Source organism: Vigna angularis, chromosome 6 (assembly GCF_016808095.1).
Source record: "Vigna angularis cultivar LongXiaoDou No.4 chromosome 6, ASM1680809v1, whole genome shotgun sequence".
Classification (NCBI taxonomy): domain Eukaryota; kingdom Viridiplantae; phylum Streptophyta; class Magnoliopsida; order Fabales; family Fabaceae; genus Vigna; species Vigna angularis.
The window spans coordinates 21,853,801-21,871,367 of NC_068975.1; the positions used below are offsets into that span (position 1 = coordinate 21,853,801).

Here is a 17,567-nt window from a genome sequence, read left to right on the forward strand (position 1 = left end):
CGTGCGATCGTACGCATCAGCCTAGTACTCATTACGCAAAAAAATAAATATTACAGCAAAAATACCAAAAAAATATAAAAATCTTCAAAAACCAAAAACGTCTACTTTTCAAACAACAAACAATATCGCCTTGTAGAACTACGTGATCCTTGATTCTCCATCAAAAGTGGAGATACGTAGGAGCAAGGCCAGTCCTTGTCAGGCTCACTTTCCCAAAAAAATCCAAATCAATTTTCCAAACGAATTCTCAAACAATTTTCAAACAACATCTCAAACAGTTTTCAAAAGAACTACGTAACCCTGATTTCTCACATGAGAATACGTAGGAGCAAGGTCAATCCTTGTCGGGCCCAAAAAGCTAAAAAATATTGTTTGTTTCTTTCGAGTTTTATTTTAAGGGAAAGTTAAACACTTTGAAAACCACATCCACATTCGCGCATTTAGTTAAAGGTACTGCCTTAGGGCAGGCGTTGTAGGGTGCTAATACCTTCCCTACACGTAACCGACTCCCGAACCAAGAATCTGGTTCAATTTGACCATGCCTTATCATTTTATGGTTTTTCCGTAGTTTTCCAGAATAAACTATGGTGGCGACTCCAAAATCTCTTTATTTTTCAAATATCTCTTCTTTTTATTGGATCGTCGTCCCGTCGCGATTCCGGTTGCGACACCAGTCAGCTTTCCACCAACGTTCATGACTCACCTCCACGTGCGGCACCTGGCGTCCGTTAGTGGCTGTCAGGCGCTGTTGTCGTCCATGTGCCCTGCTGGTGTGGCGCGTCCTCCTGCTGCCACGTGGACTCCACTACGCACGTTATTTTCTGAGGCCTGACACCTTACATATGTCATATACAGTCTAAATGTACTCTAAACATTTAGACATAAATCATTTGTTTAATTTTATAATTTTAGAAGTTGTTTTTTTTTTCTTTCCTTTTCTCTCAAATTTAGAATTGTTGTTTCATTTTCTGTCTCTTGTTGTGATATTATTTTTTTATATATGGAAAAGTAATTACTGAAAACTAATTTATGAATTCAATATATACAAATCAGATTAAAATTTGCATCAATCAATTGATGCTATGAGATTGTTCTTCTTTTTCTAATTTAAATTTATTTTGTGATTGTAATCTAATGTGTTTATTTTTAGAAATCAATTGAATCTTTATTTGATAATTAGGTAAAAATTAGATTAAATGATATTTTAATTTGATTAATTTAATTGGTTAATTGTTTCAATTTATATCTAAATTTTTAGATAATTATGATAAGGTGAATTGTATGGAGCTTCAATTTGTAAATTGACTTTTTTATCTTCTTATTTTATATTTTTCAATCTTTGTTTTATGTTTTTAATTCATTTTCGTTATAAAAAAACCCAAATTACTTTATATGAGAAAAATTGCTACAAAATGAATACAATCAATAACTAATATGTCTTTTGATAATAGACTCAGTATTAATGTGTCTTTTTTATAATAGACTCAGTATTAATGTGTCTTTTTGATAATAATAGAAAATATTGCACAAAATATTGATATTCAATCCTTAGTTTCTCACTGATGAAAAAATTATTCAACTATCAAATGGAGTTTGTAGAAAGCAAACAACAATTACAAATTTAATACAACAATCAATGTTGAATGTTGAAACACCCAAGAAGATATCATTTTCAAAAAGATATCAGTCTCCATCAACTTTTAAAAAAGATATATGATTTATCAATTCTTAATACAACTACCATAAGACAACATTGAAACAAATAAATGATAACAAATTAAAAAGAGTTTGTCAATACAAATAGAAATAATCATAAAGATTTTATAACTCAACACAACTTTGATTATTTGAAGCTAGAAAACACTTTTCAAAATATGAAACAACTTTGTTAATTTTAATATAATTCAGTCAAAATAATTGCAAAATTACTTCAAAGATTGAGATTGAATGTCTATTTATGAAGTTTTTAAAACACTTATTTAAAATACAAAGTTACGCTTTTATTGATTGTATGAAACATATAATCAATTATTTTAATTGAATTTTGAAAATTAATCATAGAGCTTTCAGCATTTTAAACAATTAAGGAGCATAGTTGTAAGGCAACAACAATAGTTTGGAGATTGACCATAATCTCTTGTTTGATGACGTTCGAGACAAGGTCATTCGGTTTAAATTACAGGTTGTTCCAAAATTGTACGACCAACTCTGTCAGCATGTGGGTATCCCAATCAAAGTAGTTGTGGATGCCACAGTGAGAACATCATAGCTATACTCTTAAGTTCTTGAAGATTAATCTAGTGTTAAAGGTAGAGCCTTGTTGATTTGTCTTTTGTTGGACCAACAATTGAAACTCTGCAAGCAACATCATAAACATCTTCAATGATGATGGAAACTTCTTAGTTCAGATTGGTGATCATGGTAGCAGGTAAGTGTTTTTGGAAGTTTGAGAGCTTTTAGGAGTGAACAAATTTAGTACATTCTAGTCGTCTGAATGAAAAGGAAAGATATATTTTGACATTGCATACGTATATTTACCTCTTGGTCTTTATCTTCAATTTTGACGAGAGGGATTTACATTTCGGCCGAGCAGGATTTATCGCTCGGTCTTTTTCTTAAGACTCTTCAAGAGACTTTTTTCGCTGGATATGCACTTCTTTAGCAACTTTTAGGAACGATTGATTGGACATCAATTACCTGGTCTTATTTATTCCATAATGAAAGCGTAGGACAATAACAAAAGTCTAAATCAAATGAAACTAAATTTAACCATGACATTAATAGAGTTTTGGAGGTTTCTCCTTTCTCCTGTATTTACCAAATTTGCCGGTGTTACCTCCTGTTTCTGATTGGATGCGTATTGTCTCCTAAAGAAGCTTTCCACAGTAGCGAAGCAATCCACTGTGTTGGGAGGGAGAGTGTTATACCATTCCAATGCCTCTTCCTTAAGTGACAATGCGAAGGATCTGCACATGATCGGGTCGCTGTTTGTATAGAATGCCATTGCATTACCGAACGTTTGGTTAAATGCATGATCGGGTCGCTGTTTGTAGGTGGAATACGAAGTACTTCCAAGATGGAAGTCTGATATTTCTTCCGTAAGAAACTACTCTGACCTTCCAAAAGCTGCACGGCAATACGTGGAAAGGGTAGAAGAACTTGTGGGGTCCCTATTCACTACATTGGTGTTGGACCTGGACGTGATGCCCTCATATACAAATGATTTTTCATGTTGAATTTGCATGCCTCTGTAGGTAAAGTTGAGGCTTTTTGCGGTAGGGATGCCAATTCCCGCTAACATTTGATGAGTTTTGGGATGAAAACATATTCGTGGTGACGAGTGAGGATCACCTGCATGATGTAAATATGGTGCTAGCCGTTTTTAATGGCATTTTGGGTTTCATATAGAAATTTGATTCAGGATACTCGACCGTCTAATTTTGCAATACTTGTCGTGGCAATGATGAGTCTCAGTTAGATGTACGGTGATAACATGTGTTCCCTTATTGTGTTACTCATGTGGTAGAAAATAAATGTTGTACTATTAACAATGTTGCATCATGGTTTTGTTGCTCCTTGCAATCTTTATTTATTCTCTCTTATCATTTCCCATCAATTTCACATGGATTTCTGGCTTTAGTTCTTAAGAAATAAATTTTTCTACAAAGTGTCTGTTCTAGTCTATTTTAGTATGATAATATTTTGGAAAAGATAATTGTAAATATAAAAGGAATCTATCACCTACAGAGTACAGAGAACAGAAGAATCTGTTTGAATTTTAGTTTGGAAAATTAAGCCGAGTTAAATTTAGTTGGAGTTGAAATTTTCCTATTTATAGATTTAAGTTAATTAAAGTTTGACGTTAATTTTGCTTCCAGCTAGATCTAAATGAAAGTGTAGAACATATGGACGTATTATTTAATAAAAATTAAAAGTTATTGAGTATTTAAATCGAAATCGAAATCTACCTTTGATCTTAAAAAAATGGTTTGAGTAGGAGATCGGAATATATCCCACACAATAATAATAAAAAAAAAAACAGATGAAGGATATCATGTGATAAAGAAAAAGAAAGTATTGTAGACTATTTGAATTAAAGTATAATGACATTGATGTCCTTTAAGATAAATAATTTATCATAAAATATCTATATATCTGTGTTGGAATTTTTGTTTTCTTTTTAAAAAAAAAAAGGTGCTAAACGTTAGTCTACACTTTCCAAATTTCAAGTGGGCGTGGAATGTCCAAATTTTTTCCATGGACAAAAGAATTATCTAATAATTATTTATCAAATTATTGCTAATTAAAGTTTTTTTAATAAATTTTAAATAAGTTAATTTTAAATGTTGTTAACCTTTCAATTACGTTCCAACAATCTGGTGTTGTTGGGCACATCATGCTCATTAGTCTGCGGTGGAGGAGGAGGGGGAAGTCTAGGTGCCATTGGTTCTCTGAGAAACAAAGAAAAGAAACGAACGTTAGCCCTGTTGAAAGAGTCGAAAATAACTCATTGAACGCAATTTAAGCACACAACAAAAACACAGTGTACTCATAACCTACAGTGTCCTTAAGAGGACAAAACTGCTCTGATACCACTAATGTGACATCCCAAAAATACAGCATAACACCATAAAATCAGAAAATCACATTTAATAATATTTCAATACAGTTTTCCAACTAAAAACAAAATAAAACCCGAACGAACGCTCAAGGACGAACGTCCTTGAGTACAAATCCAACATAACGGACGAATGTGCAAAAGTCGCATGCCACACATAAGAGTTTTACAAATTTAAGATAAACGTACAAGAAACCTGACCGAACGGTTTACACAGGATAATTACTGAACGGTCGAATTAACTCAAAAGAAAACAAGAGATGGTCGAACGACCACTCAATTCAACTAAATACAATACTGGCCGAGCGATCTCACTGCTCGATCTTCACTTCAACATCAACCAGGCTCTCTTCATTCAATGCTTCTTCCAAACGCTCATCTCCCTCTGCTCACACCCACACGGATGATCATTGCAATGACAAGACGGACGTACAAGTACAATGGGCAACACAAGGAAAACGAAAGGGTAAGCTTACATAATTTAACTCATGCATCAACATATAATTTCTAGCAAACAGTTCATTTCACACATACATATCAACGTACGCATTCATCATACATCACATAATTTAACACATGTACAAAATAAAACTCAACACGACTGACTGTCCGGACTGTATGAAATCTGCGTAGTTACAGGCGTTCACGCACCCGGGTGGTGTGGTAACTGGCATCCTCATCAGCTGCCACCCGAGGTTAGTCCGTTCTTACGTCGCCCACGTTAACTTATGGACTAAGGACCTCCTGCCGTTCCCACGCATGACGTGCGTCCTCTACTTGAGAACGAGCACTCACGGAACATCAGGATGAACAGCCAGCATTAACTATCCACAGTCATACTTTACAACTTTCAACATTCAACCATGAGTCGTTCCTGCCTGGAACGCTCGTTCAATAATCATAACTTTCATATCATCTCAAATACTGTTCATCATTCATTATTCATCAATCCATAATCATTTTCATCATTCATAACAAAATCACCAAAAGCCGAACGTTCTGTCCCCAAAGATCGAGGACGAACGTTGTAAGTGAGACCAAAAGGACGTTCGTTTGAATCAAAGACCGAACGCTAAAAGCGAGACCAAAAGACGCTCGTTCGGAACGAAGACCGAACGCTAAAATCTGCAGAAAATTCCAATAGTACTGTTCATTGGACGAACGTTATTTAGTGGGAGAAGAGAACGAGCGCTCAAAACGATACTGAGTACTATTCGGACGAACGCTCAATTCAAAGAAGAGCACTATTAGGCCGAACGCTCAGTTGGAGACCGAGCACTATTTATAACGAACGCTCAGTTGGAGACCGAACGACACTTCGAGCGTACGTTCAGTGTAAGACCGAACGCCTTCCAGTACAATCGTCCGGTGTAAGACCGAACGCTATTCTGGGCGAACGTCTGGTGTAAGACTGAACGTCCAGTAACTCAGATTGATAAGTCTTGAAAATAAACTGAGAGAAGTTTGGAGAAGTAATACGAACGGAAATATGCACTGCTACGTATATATATACAAGTACAAAAAGAGGGAAGTTTATCAGACGTACAACATTTCTACAGTGCCAAACCGAACGCTCAAACAGAGCATTCTAGGGTGAGGACGCTCGTCCTCAACCAGGGAATTTATCATGTTGACCAACAAACACCGAACGGTCAGAGACCGTCTCAGTAACGAACGTAAAATATCATGGGAATTACAAAGAGAAGATCAAAACAGTGCTTGGCCGAACGCTCAAGCATGGCAATTTAGGACGAGGACGTTCGTCCTCAAACAGGGATTTATTAAAATGACAGGATCAACATTTCAAACCTTTTATTAGGGGAAAACCGAACGGTAAATGACTGTTCAGTACGAACGTACATGTTCATAAAGTCCTCTTACAATTCATTTTTCATTTCCAGTTCCTTTCTCATAGTTCCACTCGTTCACATAAAGAAAATCTCATTTTTCAAACGATTCATATCATGAACTTTCATATATTTCATTTCATCCAAGTAACGAACGTTCATGCATCCAAATCAACATATAATATTCTCATACTTTCAAAATAACGAACGTTCATGCAAATCAGTCATGGCAACATCATACAGTGAAATAACGAACGTTCATACCATCATTTCATCATTCATCATGCATCTATACAGTAAAATAACGAACGTTCACACCCACACATACAACAAAACAGTTAAATTAAGTAAGCTTCCCTTACCCGGAAATGACGAACGTTCACAGATTCTCTACTCAAACTCCAATAACAAGCGCTCGTTAATCCACTGTTCAGACGAACCCCAATAATGAAAAATCAGAACCGCTCTACTCTAAGAAATACGAACGTACAACTCAAACACAGCTAAAGACGAACGTCAGAGAGGAAGGAAGAACCTACCAGCTTCACCAGTCGAACGTTCTCTCTGGAACTCCTACGCCGAGCGTCCTTCAATCTTGCCGGAGTGTGGAATGGAGGAGGTGCAGTGGTGATTTCTTAGAGAGAGAAGGGTGCAGAGAGTGAAGAGAGAAGGAGGAGAGAATTGAATCTGAGAAACTGAAGGAAAGAGGGTGAAGAGAGATCTATCAGAATTAAATTAAGAGGTGAGTGCTCCACTCAGCCGAACGCACGTCTCCACTATACCAGTGCGCGCTCGGCCGGACGCACTACACCAACCCACTCTGGACGGTCGACCATTGTACTTTTGCCACGCGTCTTCCACCATCGCCGATGCTCGTTCAGCTGGCTGACCCACTGTTCCCCACTACCGGACGTGTGGCGGCTGGCGTCCAGCAGTGGCTGTCGGGCACTGCTGTCGGCCATGTACACTACTGACGTGGCGCGCTCTCCTGCCGCCACGTGGACGCACGTTTTTTTTTTTTTTTTTTTTTTTTTTTTTTTTTTTTTTTTTTTTTGAGTCCTCACATTCCCCCCAACTACAAAAATTTTCGTCCTCGAAAATTAGGACGGAGTCTCGAACAGATGGGGATATAAATCTTTCATAGCATCTTCCACTTCCCACGTAGAGTCGCCCGTCTTCTCGTCCCAGACGACTTTCACCAATCTGACGGCTTTCCTCTTGTAGTACTTGGTGTCGCTATCTTCAATGCGTACCGGCTGCATTTCCAACGTACGATCTTGACGAAGACGAATATTCTCCAACTCCAATACATGAGAAGGATCGGATACGTACTTACGGAGTTGAGAAACGTGAAAGACTGGATGCAAGTTTGATAACTGAGGCGGTAAAGACAACTCGTACGCAACTGGCCCAATCTTTCTCAAGATTTGATAAGGTCCGATGAACTTGGGAGATAACTTCTTTGGTCGGATGGCTCTCCCTACACCAGTGGTCGGATGTAGTCTAAGGAAGACATGATCTCCTGCATCGAACTCCAAGGGTCTTCTCCTCTTGTCAGCATAAGATTTCTGTCGACTCCTGGACGTCTTAAGCCTCTCTTGAATTAACTTCACCTTCTCAGTCGTCTGCTGAATGAGCTCTGGTCCTGTTAACACCTTTTCCCCTTCCTGAAACCAACACAAAGGTGTTCGACATTTCCTTCCATATAGAGCTTCAAAAGGAGCCATTCCTATACTGGCTTGAAAACTGTTGTTGTATGTGAACTCCACTAAAGGCAAGACTTCATCCCAGACGCCCATGTGATCTAGGACACACGCCCTCAATAAGTCTTCAAGCGTCTGAATGGTTCTCTCGGACTGACCGTCTGTTTGAGGATGATAGGCCGAACTCATTTGAAGTTTACTACCGAGCTCACTTTGTAATGATCTCCAGAACCGAGAAGTAAACCTCGTGTCTCGGTCTGAAACAATGCTGGATGGAACTCCATGCAGGCGGACAATTTCTTGGATATAAAGCTTAGCCAGGTTCGTCATTGACATCTTCAGGTTGACTGCTAGGAAATGAGCACTCTTCGTTAGTCGATCCACAATTACCCATACAGAATCATGATTTCTGACCGTTCGAGGTAAGTAAGTCACGAAGTCCATCGCAATGCTGTCCCACTTCCATTCTGGAATCTCTAACTGCTGAAGTAGACCACCTGGCCTTTGATGTTCAGCCTTGGCTCGCTGGCACGTTAAACAAGATGCCACAAAACGTGCGACATCACTCTTCATTCCCGGCCACCAGAAAGATTTCCTGAGGTCTTGATACATCTTAGTCATACCAGGATGTATGCTAAGACGATTGTGATGTCCTTCCTCAAGAATAATCCTTTTTAACTCACCATCATTCGGAATACACGTTCTATTCATGTAGCGTAGCATACCATCAGTTCCAGTGTTAAAATGTTTAGCTTGATCTGTACCGAGTGCGTTCAAGATCTTCACCAGCTCTTCATCTTCTCGCTGCTTCACTCTGATCCGGTCGAATACGTCACTGGAGATTCTAAGGGTACAACATTTGATAACATTCGGTTGCAAGTCAAACTGTAACCTTAGATCTCTAAAACTTTCTACCAAACTCAACTCTCGGACCATCATAGAGGAGACGTGAACTACCTTTCTACTTAAAGCGTCTGCTACAACATTTGCTTTTCCCGGATGGTAGAGTAGTTCAAAGTCGTAGTCCTTCAAGAACTCCAGCCAACGTCTCTGTCTCATATTCAGCTCCTTCTGATCAAACAGATACTTGAGACTCTTGTGATCACTGAACACTTGGAATGTCGATCCATACAAGTAGTGTCTCCAGATTTTCAAGGCAAAGACGACTGCTGCTAATTCCAGGTCGTGAGTTGGGTAATTCTTCTCATGAACCTTCAGTTGTCGAGATGCATACGCAACCACCCTCTTTTCTTGCATGAGTACACAACCTAAACCATGATGAGACGCGTCACAATATACCACGAAGAGTTTAGCCGTGTCAGGAATGACCAATACCGGGGCGCTCGTTAACTTATTCTTCAATTCCTGGAAGCTTCCTTCACACCGATCGGTCCAAGCGAACGGTTGATCTTTTCTGGTCAGCTGAGTCAACGGAGCTACTATCTTGGAAAACCCTTCAATGAACCGTCTATAGTAGCCCGCGAGTCCCACAAAGCTACGAACTTCAGTTACCGAACGTGGACTCTCCCACTCCAATACTGCTCTTACTTTTGCCGGATCCACTGATATTCCTCCAGCTGAAACTATGTGTCCCAAGAATGGTACTTCCTTCATCCAAAATTCACATTTAGAGAATTTGGCGTACAACTCCTTTTCTCTTAGTACGCCCAGAACAGTCCTCAAATGATCTTCATGTTCTTCATAGCTCTTGGAGTAGACCAAAATATCATCAATGAATACCACCACGAACTTGTCTAGATACGGCCTGAAGATACGATTCATGTAGTCCATAAATATTGCTGGGGCGTTTGTCACACCGAATGGCATCACTACATACTCGTAGTGTCCATAACGAGATCGGAAGGCCGTCTTCTGGATGTCTTCTTCCTTTACCCGAATCTGATGGTATCCCGACCGTAAATCAATCTTCGAGAATATGGTCGCGCCATGTAATTGATCCAGTAGGTCGTCTATCCGAGGCAAAGGATACTTGTTCTTGATGGTCAGCTTGTTTAACTGCCTGTAATCAATGCAGAGACGAGAACTGCCATCCTTCTTCTTCACTAAGAGTACTGGCGCTCCCCAAGGTGATGCGCTTGGTCTGGTAAACTGCTTGTCCATTAACTCTTCTATCTGTTCCTTGAGTTCAGCTAACTCTGCTGGCGACATCCGATATGGTGCAATAGAGATAGGACCCGCATTCGACACTAAGTCGATAGTAAATTCCACCTCGCGCGGAGGAGGTAATCCAGGCACTTCATCAGGAAATACATCAGGGAATTCATCCACAACTGATCGTTCTCCACTCGACTTATTGGGCGATCGCTCATGATTCAAACCTTCAAGTCGTTCGTCCGAGTGCGTCATGATCAGAAAACAACTAGCACCATCCACGATGTCTTCCTTTAGCTGACCGAGCGTCACTGATAGTTCTACTTCGTACTCGTCTGGAAACACCAATTCCTTAGCACCACAGTCAATGAGAATGCGATTGGCAGCCAACCAATCCATTCCTAGTATCACTTCCAAATCCTTTAGGGGTAGGCAGATGAGGTTTACCTTATAGTTACGTCCTTCAACCTCTATAGGACATTTAACACATACAGTAGACGTCCTAACCTCACCCGCTGCTGGGGTTGATACTACCAAGTCGAACTGCATCTCGCGTTCGGCTAATCCCAATTTCTCAACACACGCCTTCGAAATGAAGGAGTGTGTTGCCCCCGAATCATACAACACACAAACAGGCATTCCATGTAATGAGCAAGTACCAGTGACGAGCGTACCTGAACTGGCAGCTTCCGTGGCCGTGATCGCATAAACTCTACCAACAGCCTGTGCTCGTCCACCCCTTCCCTGTTGCATTCTTCCAGCATTTGGCGGCCTCATTGGCGATCGTCCGCCCATATTACAGTCGCGCTCTGTGTGACCATTCCTTCCACAACGAGTGCAGGACTTTGCTCCCAATAACTGAGGGCATGAAGACCGGTAATGTGGTCCTCCACATTGGAAACACTTGACTGATCCGTGCTGTCCAGATTGTCCGGCAACAACCATAGCCTGAGAATTAGATGGTTGTGCTGGACGAGCATACGGCAACCTGTCCCGATTCATATTCGGCCTGGACATGATCGGCCCTCTAGTTGGTTGTTGCTGCTTCTTCTGACGTTCTGCTTCAGCCATATTTTTCTCCAACACTTTTGCTCGCTCAATCATAACAGGAAAGGACTTAATGCAGAGGCTGGATATCAATACCTTAAGATCACTTCTCAGTCCATTTTCAAACTTCCTGCACTGCCACACCTCACTGGTGGCAAGGGTATTAAAGCGAACCAGATGTTTGAACCTGTTGGTGTACTCTGAAACAGACATATTACCTTGTACCAACTGGAGAAATTCCACCTCTTTGCCGAATCGAACACTATCCGGGAAATACTCCTCATAAAATTTTTCCTTGAAGACTTTCCAGGAAATAGGGCTGTGAGATTCTGCTAGTATCATCTTCGCAGTCGACCACCAATGACTGGCCTCTCCAGTCAACAGATACTCGGTGAATGCCAGTCTTCGATCATTAGGACATTCCTTGGCATCGTAAATCTGTTCCATGTCCCTTATCCACTGATCAGCTCCGTCGGGAAGGCATTTCCCATCAAATTTTGCAGGACGATGCTGTAGGAAATTTTCCAAACTCCACTCAGCCTGATGGGTGGTGTTTGAAGTAGATGCTCCGGGTGTACCCCTGGTAGATGCAAGAATCTCCATAAGCTGTCTCTGAGTCACTTCAGAACTTGCGCGAGCAGCTTCCAAACTCTGTAAGGCAGCCGCATTTTGCTGCGTCAAAACAACGTTCTGCTCTTGTAACCTTTCAATTACTGATTCCAACAATCTGGTGTTGTTGGGCACATCATGCTCATTAGTCTGCGGTGGAGGAGGAGGGGGAAGTCTAGGTGCCATTGGTTCTCTGAGAAACAGAGAAAAGAAACGAACGTTAGCCCTGTTGAAAGAGTCGAAAATAACTCATTGAACGCAATTTAAGCACACAACAAAAACACAGTGTACTCATAACCTACAGTGTCCTTAAGAGGACAAAACTGCTCTGATACCACTAATGTGACATCCCAAAAATACAGCATAACACCATAAAATCAGAAAATCACATTTAATAATATTTCAATACAGTTTTCCAACTAAAAACAAAATAAAACCCGAACGAACGCTCAAGGACGAACGTCCTTGAGTACAAATCCAACATAACGGACGAATGTGCAAAAGTCGCACGCCACACATAAGAGTTTTACAAATTTAAGATAAACGTACAAGAAACCTGACCGAACGGTTTACACAGGATAATTACTGAACGGTCGAATTAACTCAAAAGAAAACAAGAGATGGTCGAACGACCACTCAATTCAACTAAATACAATACTGGCCGAGCGATCTCACTGCTCGATCTTCACTTCAACATCAACCAGGCTCTCTTCATTCAATGCTTCTTCCAAACGCTCATCTCCCTCTGCTCACACCCACACGGATGATCATTGCAATGACAAGACGGACGTACAAGTACAATGGGCAACACAAGGAAAACGAAAGGGTAAGCTTACGTAATTTAACTCATGCATCAACATATAATTTCTAGCAAACAGTTCATTTCACACATACATATCAACGTACGCATTCATCATACATCACATAATTTAACACATGTACAAAATAAAACTCAACACGACTGACTGTCCGGACTGTATGAAATCTGCGTAGTTACAGGCGTTCACGCACCCGGGTGGTGTGGTAACTGGCATCCTCATCAGCTGCCACCCGAGGTTAGTCCGTTCTTACGTCGCCCACGTTAACTTATGGACTAAGGACCTCCTGCCGTTCCCACGCATGACGTGCGTCCTCTACTTGAGAACGAGCACTCACGGAACATCAGGATGAACAGCCAGCATTAACTATCCACAGTCATACTTTACAACTTTCAACATTCAACCATGAGTCGTTCCTGCCTGGAACGCTCGTTCAATAATCATAACTTTCATATCATCTCAAATACTGTTCATCATTCATTATTCATCAATCCATAATCATTTTCATCATTCATAACAAAATCACCAAAAGCCGAACGTTCTGTCCCCAAAGATCGAGGACGAACGTTGTAAGTGAGACCAAAAGGACGTTCGTTTGAATCAAAGACCGAACGCTAAAAGCGAGACCAAAAGACGCTCGTTCGGAACGAAGACCGAACGCTAAAATCTGCAGAAAATTCCAATAGTACTGTTCATTGGACGAACGCTATTTAGTGGGAGAAGAGAACGAGCGCTCAAAACGATACTGAGTACTATTCGGACGAACGCTCAATTCAAAGAAGAGCACTATTAGGCCGAACGCTCAGTTGGAGACCGAGCACTATTTATAACGAACGCTCAGTTGGAGACCGAACGACACTTCGAGCGTACGTTCAGTGTAAGACCGAACGCCTTCCAGTACAATCGTCCGGTGTAAGACCGAACGCTATTCTGGGCGAACGTCTGGTGTAAGACTGAACGTCCAGTAACTCAGATTGATAAGTCTTGAAAATAAACTGAGAGAAGTTTGGAGAAGTAATACGAACGGAAATATGCACTGCTACGTATATATATACAAGTACAAAAAGAGGGAAGTTTATCAGACGTACAACATTTCTACAGTGCCAAACCGAACGCTCAAACAGAGCATTCTAGGGTGAGGACGCTCGTCCTCAACCAGGGAATTTATCATGTTGACCAACAAACACCGAACGGTCAGAGACCGTCTCAGTAACGAACGTAAAATATCATGGGAATTACAAAGAGAAGATCAAAACAGTGCTTGGCCGAACGCTCAAGCATGGCAATTTAGGACGAGGACGTTCGTCCTCAAACAGGGATTTATTAAAATGACAGGATCAACATTTCAAACCTTTTATTAGGGGAAAACCGAACGGTAAATGACTGTTCAGTACGAACGTACATGTTCATAAAGTCCTCTTACAATTCATTTTTCATTTCCAGTTCCTTTCTCATAGTTCCACTCGTTCACATAAAGAAAATCTCATTTTTCAAACGATTCATATCATGAACTTTCATATATTTCATTTCATCCAAGTAACGAACGTTCATGCATCCAAATCAACATATAATATTCTCATACTTTCAAAATAACGAACGTTCATGCAAATCAGTCATGGCAACATCATACAGTGAAATAACGAACGTTCATACCATCATTTCATCATTCATCATGCATCTATACAGTAAAATAACGAACGTTCACACCCACACATACAACAAAACAGTTAAATTAAGTAAGCTTCCCTTACCCGGAAATGACGAACGTTCACAGATTCTCTACTCAAACTCCAATAACAAGCGCTCGTTAATCCACTGTTCAGACGAACCCCAATAATGAAAAATCAGAACCGCTCTACTCTAAGAAATACGAACGTACAACTCAAACACAGCTAAAGACGAACGTCAGAGAGGAAGGAAGAACCTACCAGCTTCACCAGTCGAACGTTCTCTCTGGAACTCCTACGCCGAGCGTCCTTCAATCTTGCCGGAGTGTGGAATGGAGGAGGTGCAGTGGTGATTTCTTAGAGAGAGAAGGGTGCAGAGAGTGAAGAGAGAAGGAGGAGAGAATTGAATCTGAGAAACTGAAGGAAAGAGGGTGAAGAGAGAGATCTATCAGAATTAAATTAAGAGGTGAGTGCTCCACTCAGCCGAACGCACGTCTCCACTATACCAGTGCGCGCTCGGCCGGACGCACTACACCAACCCACTCTGGACGGTCGACCACTGTACTTTTGCCACGCGTCTTCCACCATCGCCGATGCTCGTTCAGCTGGCTGACCCACTGTTCCCCACTACCGGACGTGTGGCGGCTGGCGTCCAGCAGTGGCTGTCGGGCACTGCTGTCGGCCATGTACACTACTGACGTGGCGCGCTCTCCTGCCGCCACGTGGACGCACGTTTTTTTTTTTTTTTTTTTTTTTTTTTTTTTTTTTTGAGTCCTCACAATTTTACTCACTAATGATTCAATTCATTTTTAGTTTTAAAAGAATAGTAAATGATGAGAAAATCCAATGAGTCAGTTATACATTTATGATTAAACAAATTATCAATAATATTTATAATTTAGTCAGTTATATAAATGTAAAAGTAATAAAATATTTAAAAATATAATCAATTATATTATTATAATTTATTATTATTCTTTTTCTTCACACGTAATAAAAATATTTTCTCTTAATTTATATTTGGTTTTGCACATTTTCATTTTCTTCTTTTATCCGGGTAAACTGTATATATATATATAGACACAAACACAACAGAGAGATATTTTGGATGCGTTAATATGTCACCATCAGATAAAGAGATGTATTGTTTCATAATTGTATCATTAGTATTACAATATTTGGTTAATCGTACATGTTCAAGCAACAATTACGTGTCAAATGAATATTTTAATGAATTTCACGACAAGCTGTATCGTACTAAAGTTTCGATTTTTTCTCTCTGTTTTGTAACTGCAATTCATGTACAACAACATCAATGGAGAGTGGAGTCAGTAGTAAGAAAACATCACCTCCATCTTCGCAGCAATTCATTTCTGTTACCACCCCTCTGCTTCATTTGGAAAAGGTATCCAATTTAATCATCTTATTTTAACTGAATAGTTTTTTCTTACTTGTTGTTTATGTATTGTAGAACCCGTCCCAGACATTGAATAGTATTTCTGTTACACCTGATAAGCTGTCGTTGAAGCTATCAAATTAACACTACTTTTTAAGGCAATTTCAGTATTGCGAAGTAGTATTCCAGAAAATAGATAGGGCTAAAGTAATCCTGAGTCGTCTCCCAAAGAACATAGAATTGCTTTTGAATATCTAACTCTTACGAATGCTATGCAATGCTTATGGATAAAAGTATGTTTGGAGAATGTATACAGAACGAATAAGAAACTTAAAAACAGTTACAATGAAATAGGCTAATTCCACTGCTTTTCCAAGGTAGATTCGTCATCGGTTATTCACGGATAATTGTTCAATTGATTATTGTTTAAGTTTCAAATTAATTAAAGTATATTCTTAATTAATTTGAGGGCGATCATGCATTTAACCAAAGTAAATTCTCAATCAAATGCAAAACCTTTCTAGATTATTCACAATAAATTCAACCAAAGTACATTCTCAATCAAATTCTATTGTGTTTAATCATGTCTATTCTTAAATCTCCTAACTAAATTAAAAGCTAATCAATCAAAGTAAATTCTCAATTGATTATATTTGAAATTATTACTAATCAATCAAAGTACATTCTCAATTGATAGTAAAAACCATTTAATCATATGAAAGTTCCTAAATTAAATCAAAGTAGATTCTCAATTTAAACCTAGAAACCCTAAAACTCATAATCAATATGCATGTAGATTCAAACACATTATGATGCAAAAATCTTTGCTTTTAACAAGATAGAGAGATGAAAGACATAAATAGAACAACTTAAATCAATAACCAAAGTAAACAATTGCATTAACTCAATCTAACCTCAGAATCCATAATGGAATTACAGAAGAATAGCCCTAGATGCTTAGCTCTCCATGAATGGAGTTGAATACAAGATGAAAGAAAAGTGAGAGGAGTATGAGAGAATGAATTAAGTGAAGTCCCTTTTTCTACCTCCCTTGGGTCTCTTTATATAGGCTTGATTGGACTTGGACTCTGAATAGTTTGTTGATAAGATATTTTCTGTTGATATATTATATCTTTCAAATATTCATTAGATTAAATTAGTTTTAAAGAATATTTGATAGATATTAACTTAATTATCTTATATCCTATATCTTCCAAATAACTAAAAGATTTAGATAATGATAAAATTATTTGGAAGATATTTTCTTCCCAAATTAAATTCAACAACTGAATTTTATCTTTTAGATTTTCTGACTTTCAAAAATTGCACAAATACCTTGAAATTTCCTCTATCTGCACTTTAGTCCCTTCTGAATTTTCCAAATAAAATCTGATTTTGGGCCTTGAATTGCCATTTGGACCAATAAAACTTATATTTTGAGCTGCACAAATAAACATTAGAACATCCAAGAATAATTTATGCACTAAAACTCACTTTTGGGTGTTGCTCCCTCCACCACCACACCTTTCTCCCTCCACCTCCCTTTTACTATTTTGTCCTTAAGTAAAATTTTATTTTTAGAGTTATTTTTTAATTTTACCCATTCACAACCTATTCCACTAATAACCTATTCTAGTTCCCCGTACATGAGTAAAATACTTTTATTTTAACATTATATTTCTTCTTCTCTTTCTTTTGTCGCGGTGAGATACTACAAATTGTAAAGGTTGGTGATGGTGGAAAGAATTAT

General features: G+C 39.1%; 1 protein-coding gene and 1 long non-coding RNA gene across 3 annotated transcripts; both read right to left on the minus strand.

Annotated features, from left to right (window-relative positions):
- Positions 1 to 4,555: 4,555 nt before the first annotated feature.
- LOC108346689 (uncharacterized) lies at positions 4,556 to 12,144 on the minus strand. 2 transcript variants are annotated; one of them, XR_008249964.1, is made up of 2 exons: positions 6,828 to 6,864; positions 4,556 to 5,003 (listed from the first exon to the last, which is right to left on the minus strand). XR_008249964.1 is itself a non-coding variant. In XM_052879302.1 (2 exons), exons 1-2 carry the CDS (start codon positions 12,120 to 12,122, stop codon positions 4,930 to 4,932), a joined length of 1,242 nt encoding a protein of 413 aa, XP_052735262.1. In that variant the 5' UTR covers positions 12,123 to 12,144; the 3' UTR covers positions 4,556 to 4,929. The 2 variants fall into 2 exon arrangements, 1 of the variants encoding a protein (XP_052735262.1); XM_052879302.1 differs by lacking the exon at positions 6,828 to 6,864 and adding an exon at positions 10,955 to 12,144.
- A 156-nt stretch (positions 12,145 to 12,300) lies between these two features.
- On the minus strand, positions 12,301 to 14,542 carry LOC128197433 (uncharacterized). The gene is made up of 2 exons (XR_008249982.1): positions 14,506 to 14,542; positions 12,301 to 12,681 (listed from the first exon to the last, which is right to left on the minus strand). It is a non-coding gene; the product is annotated as an uncharacterized LOC128197433 (long non-coding RNA).
- Positions 14,543 to 17,567: the final 3,025 nt, after the last annotated feature.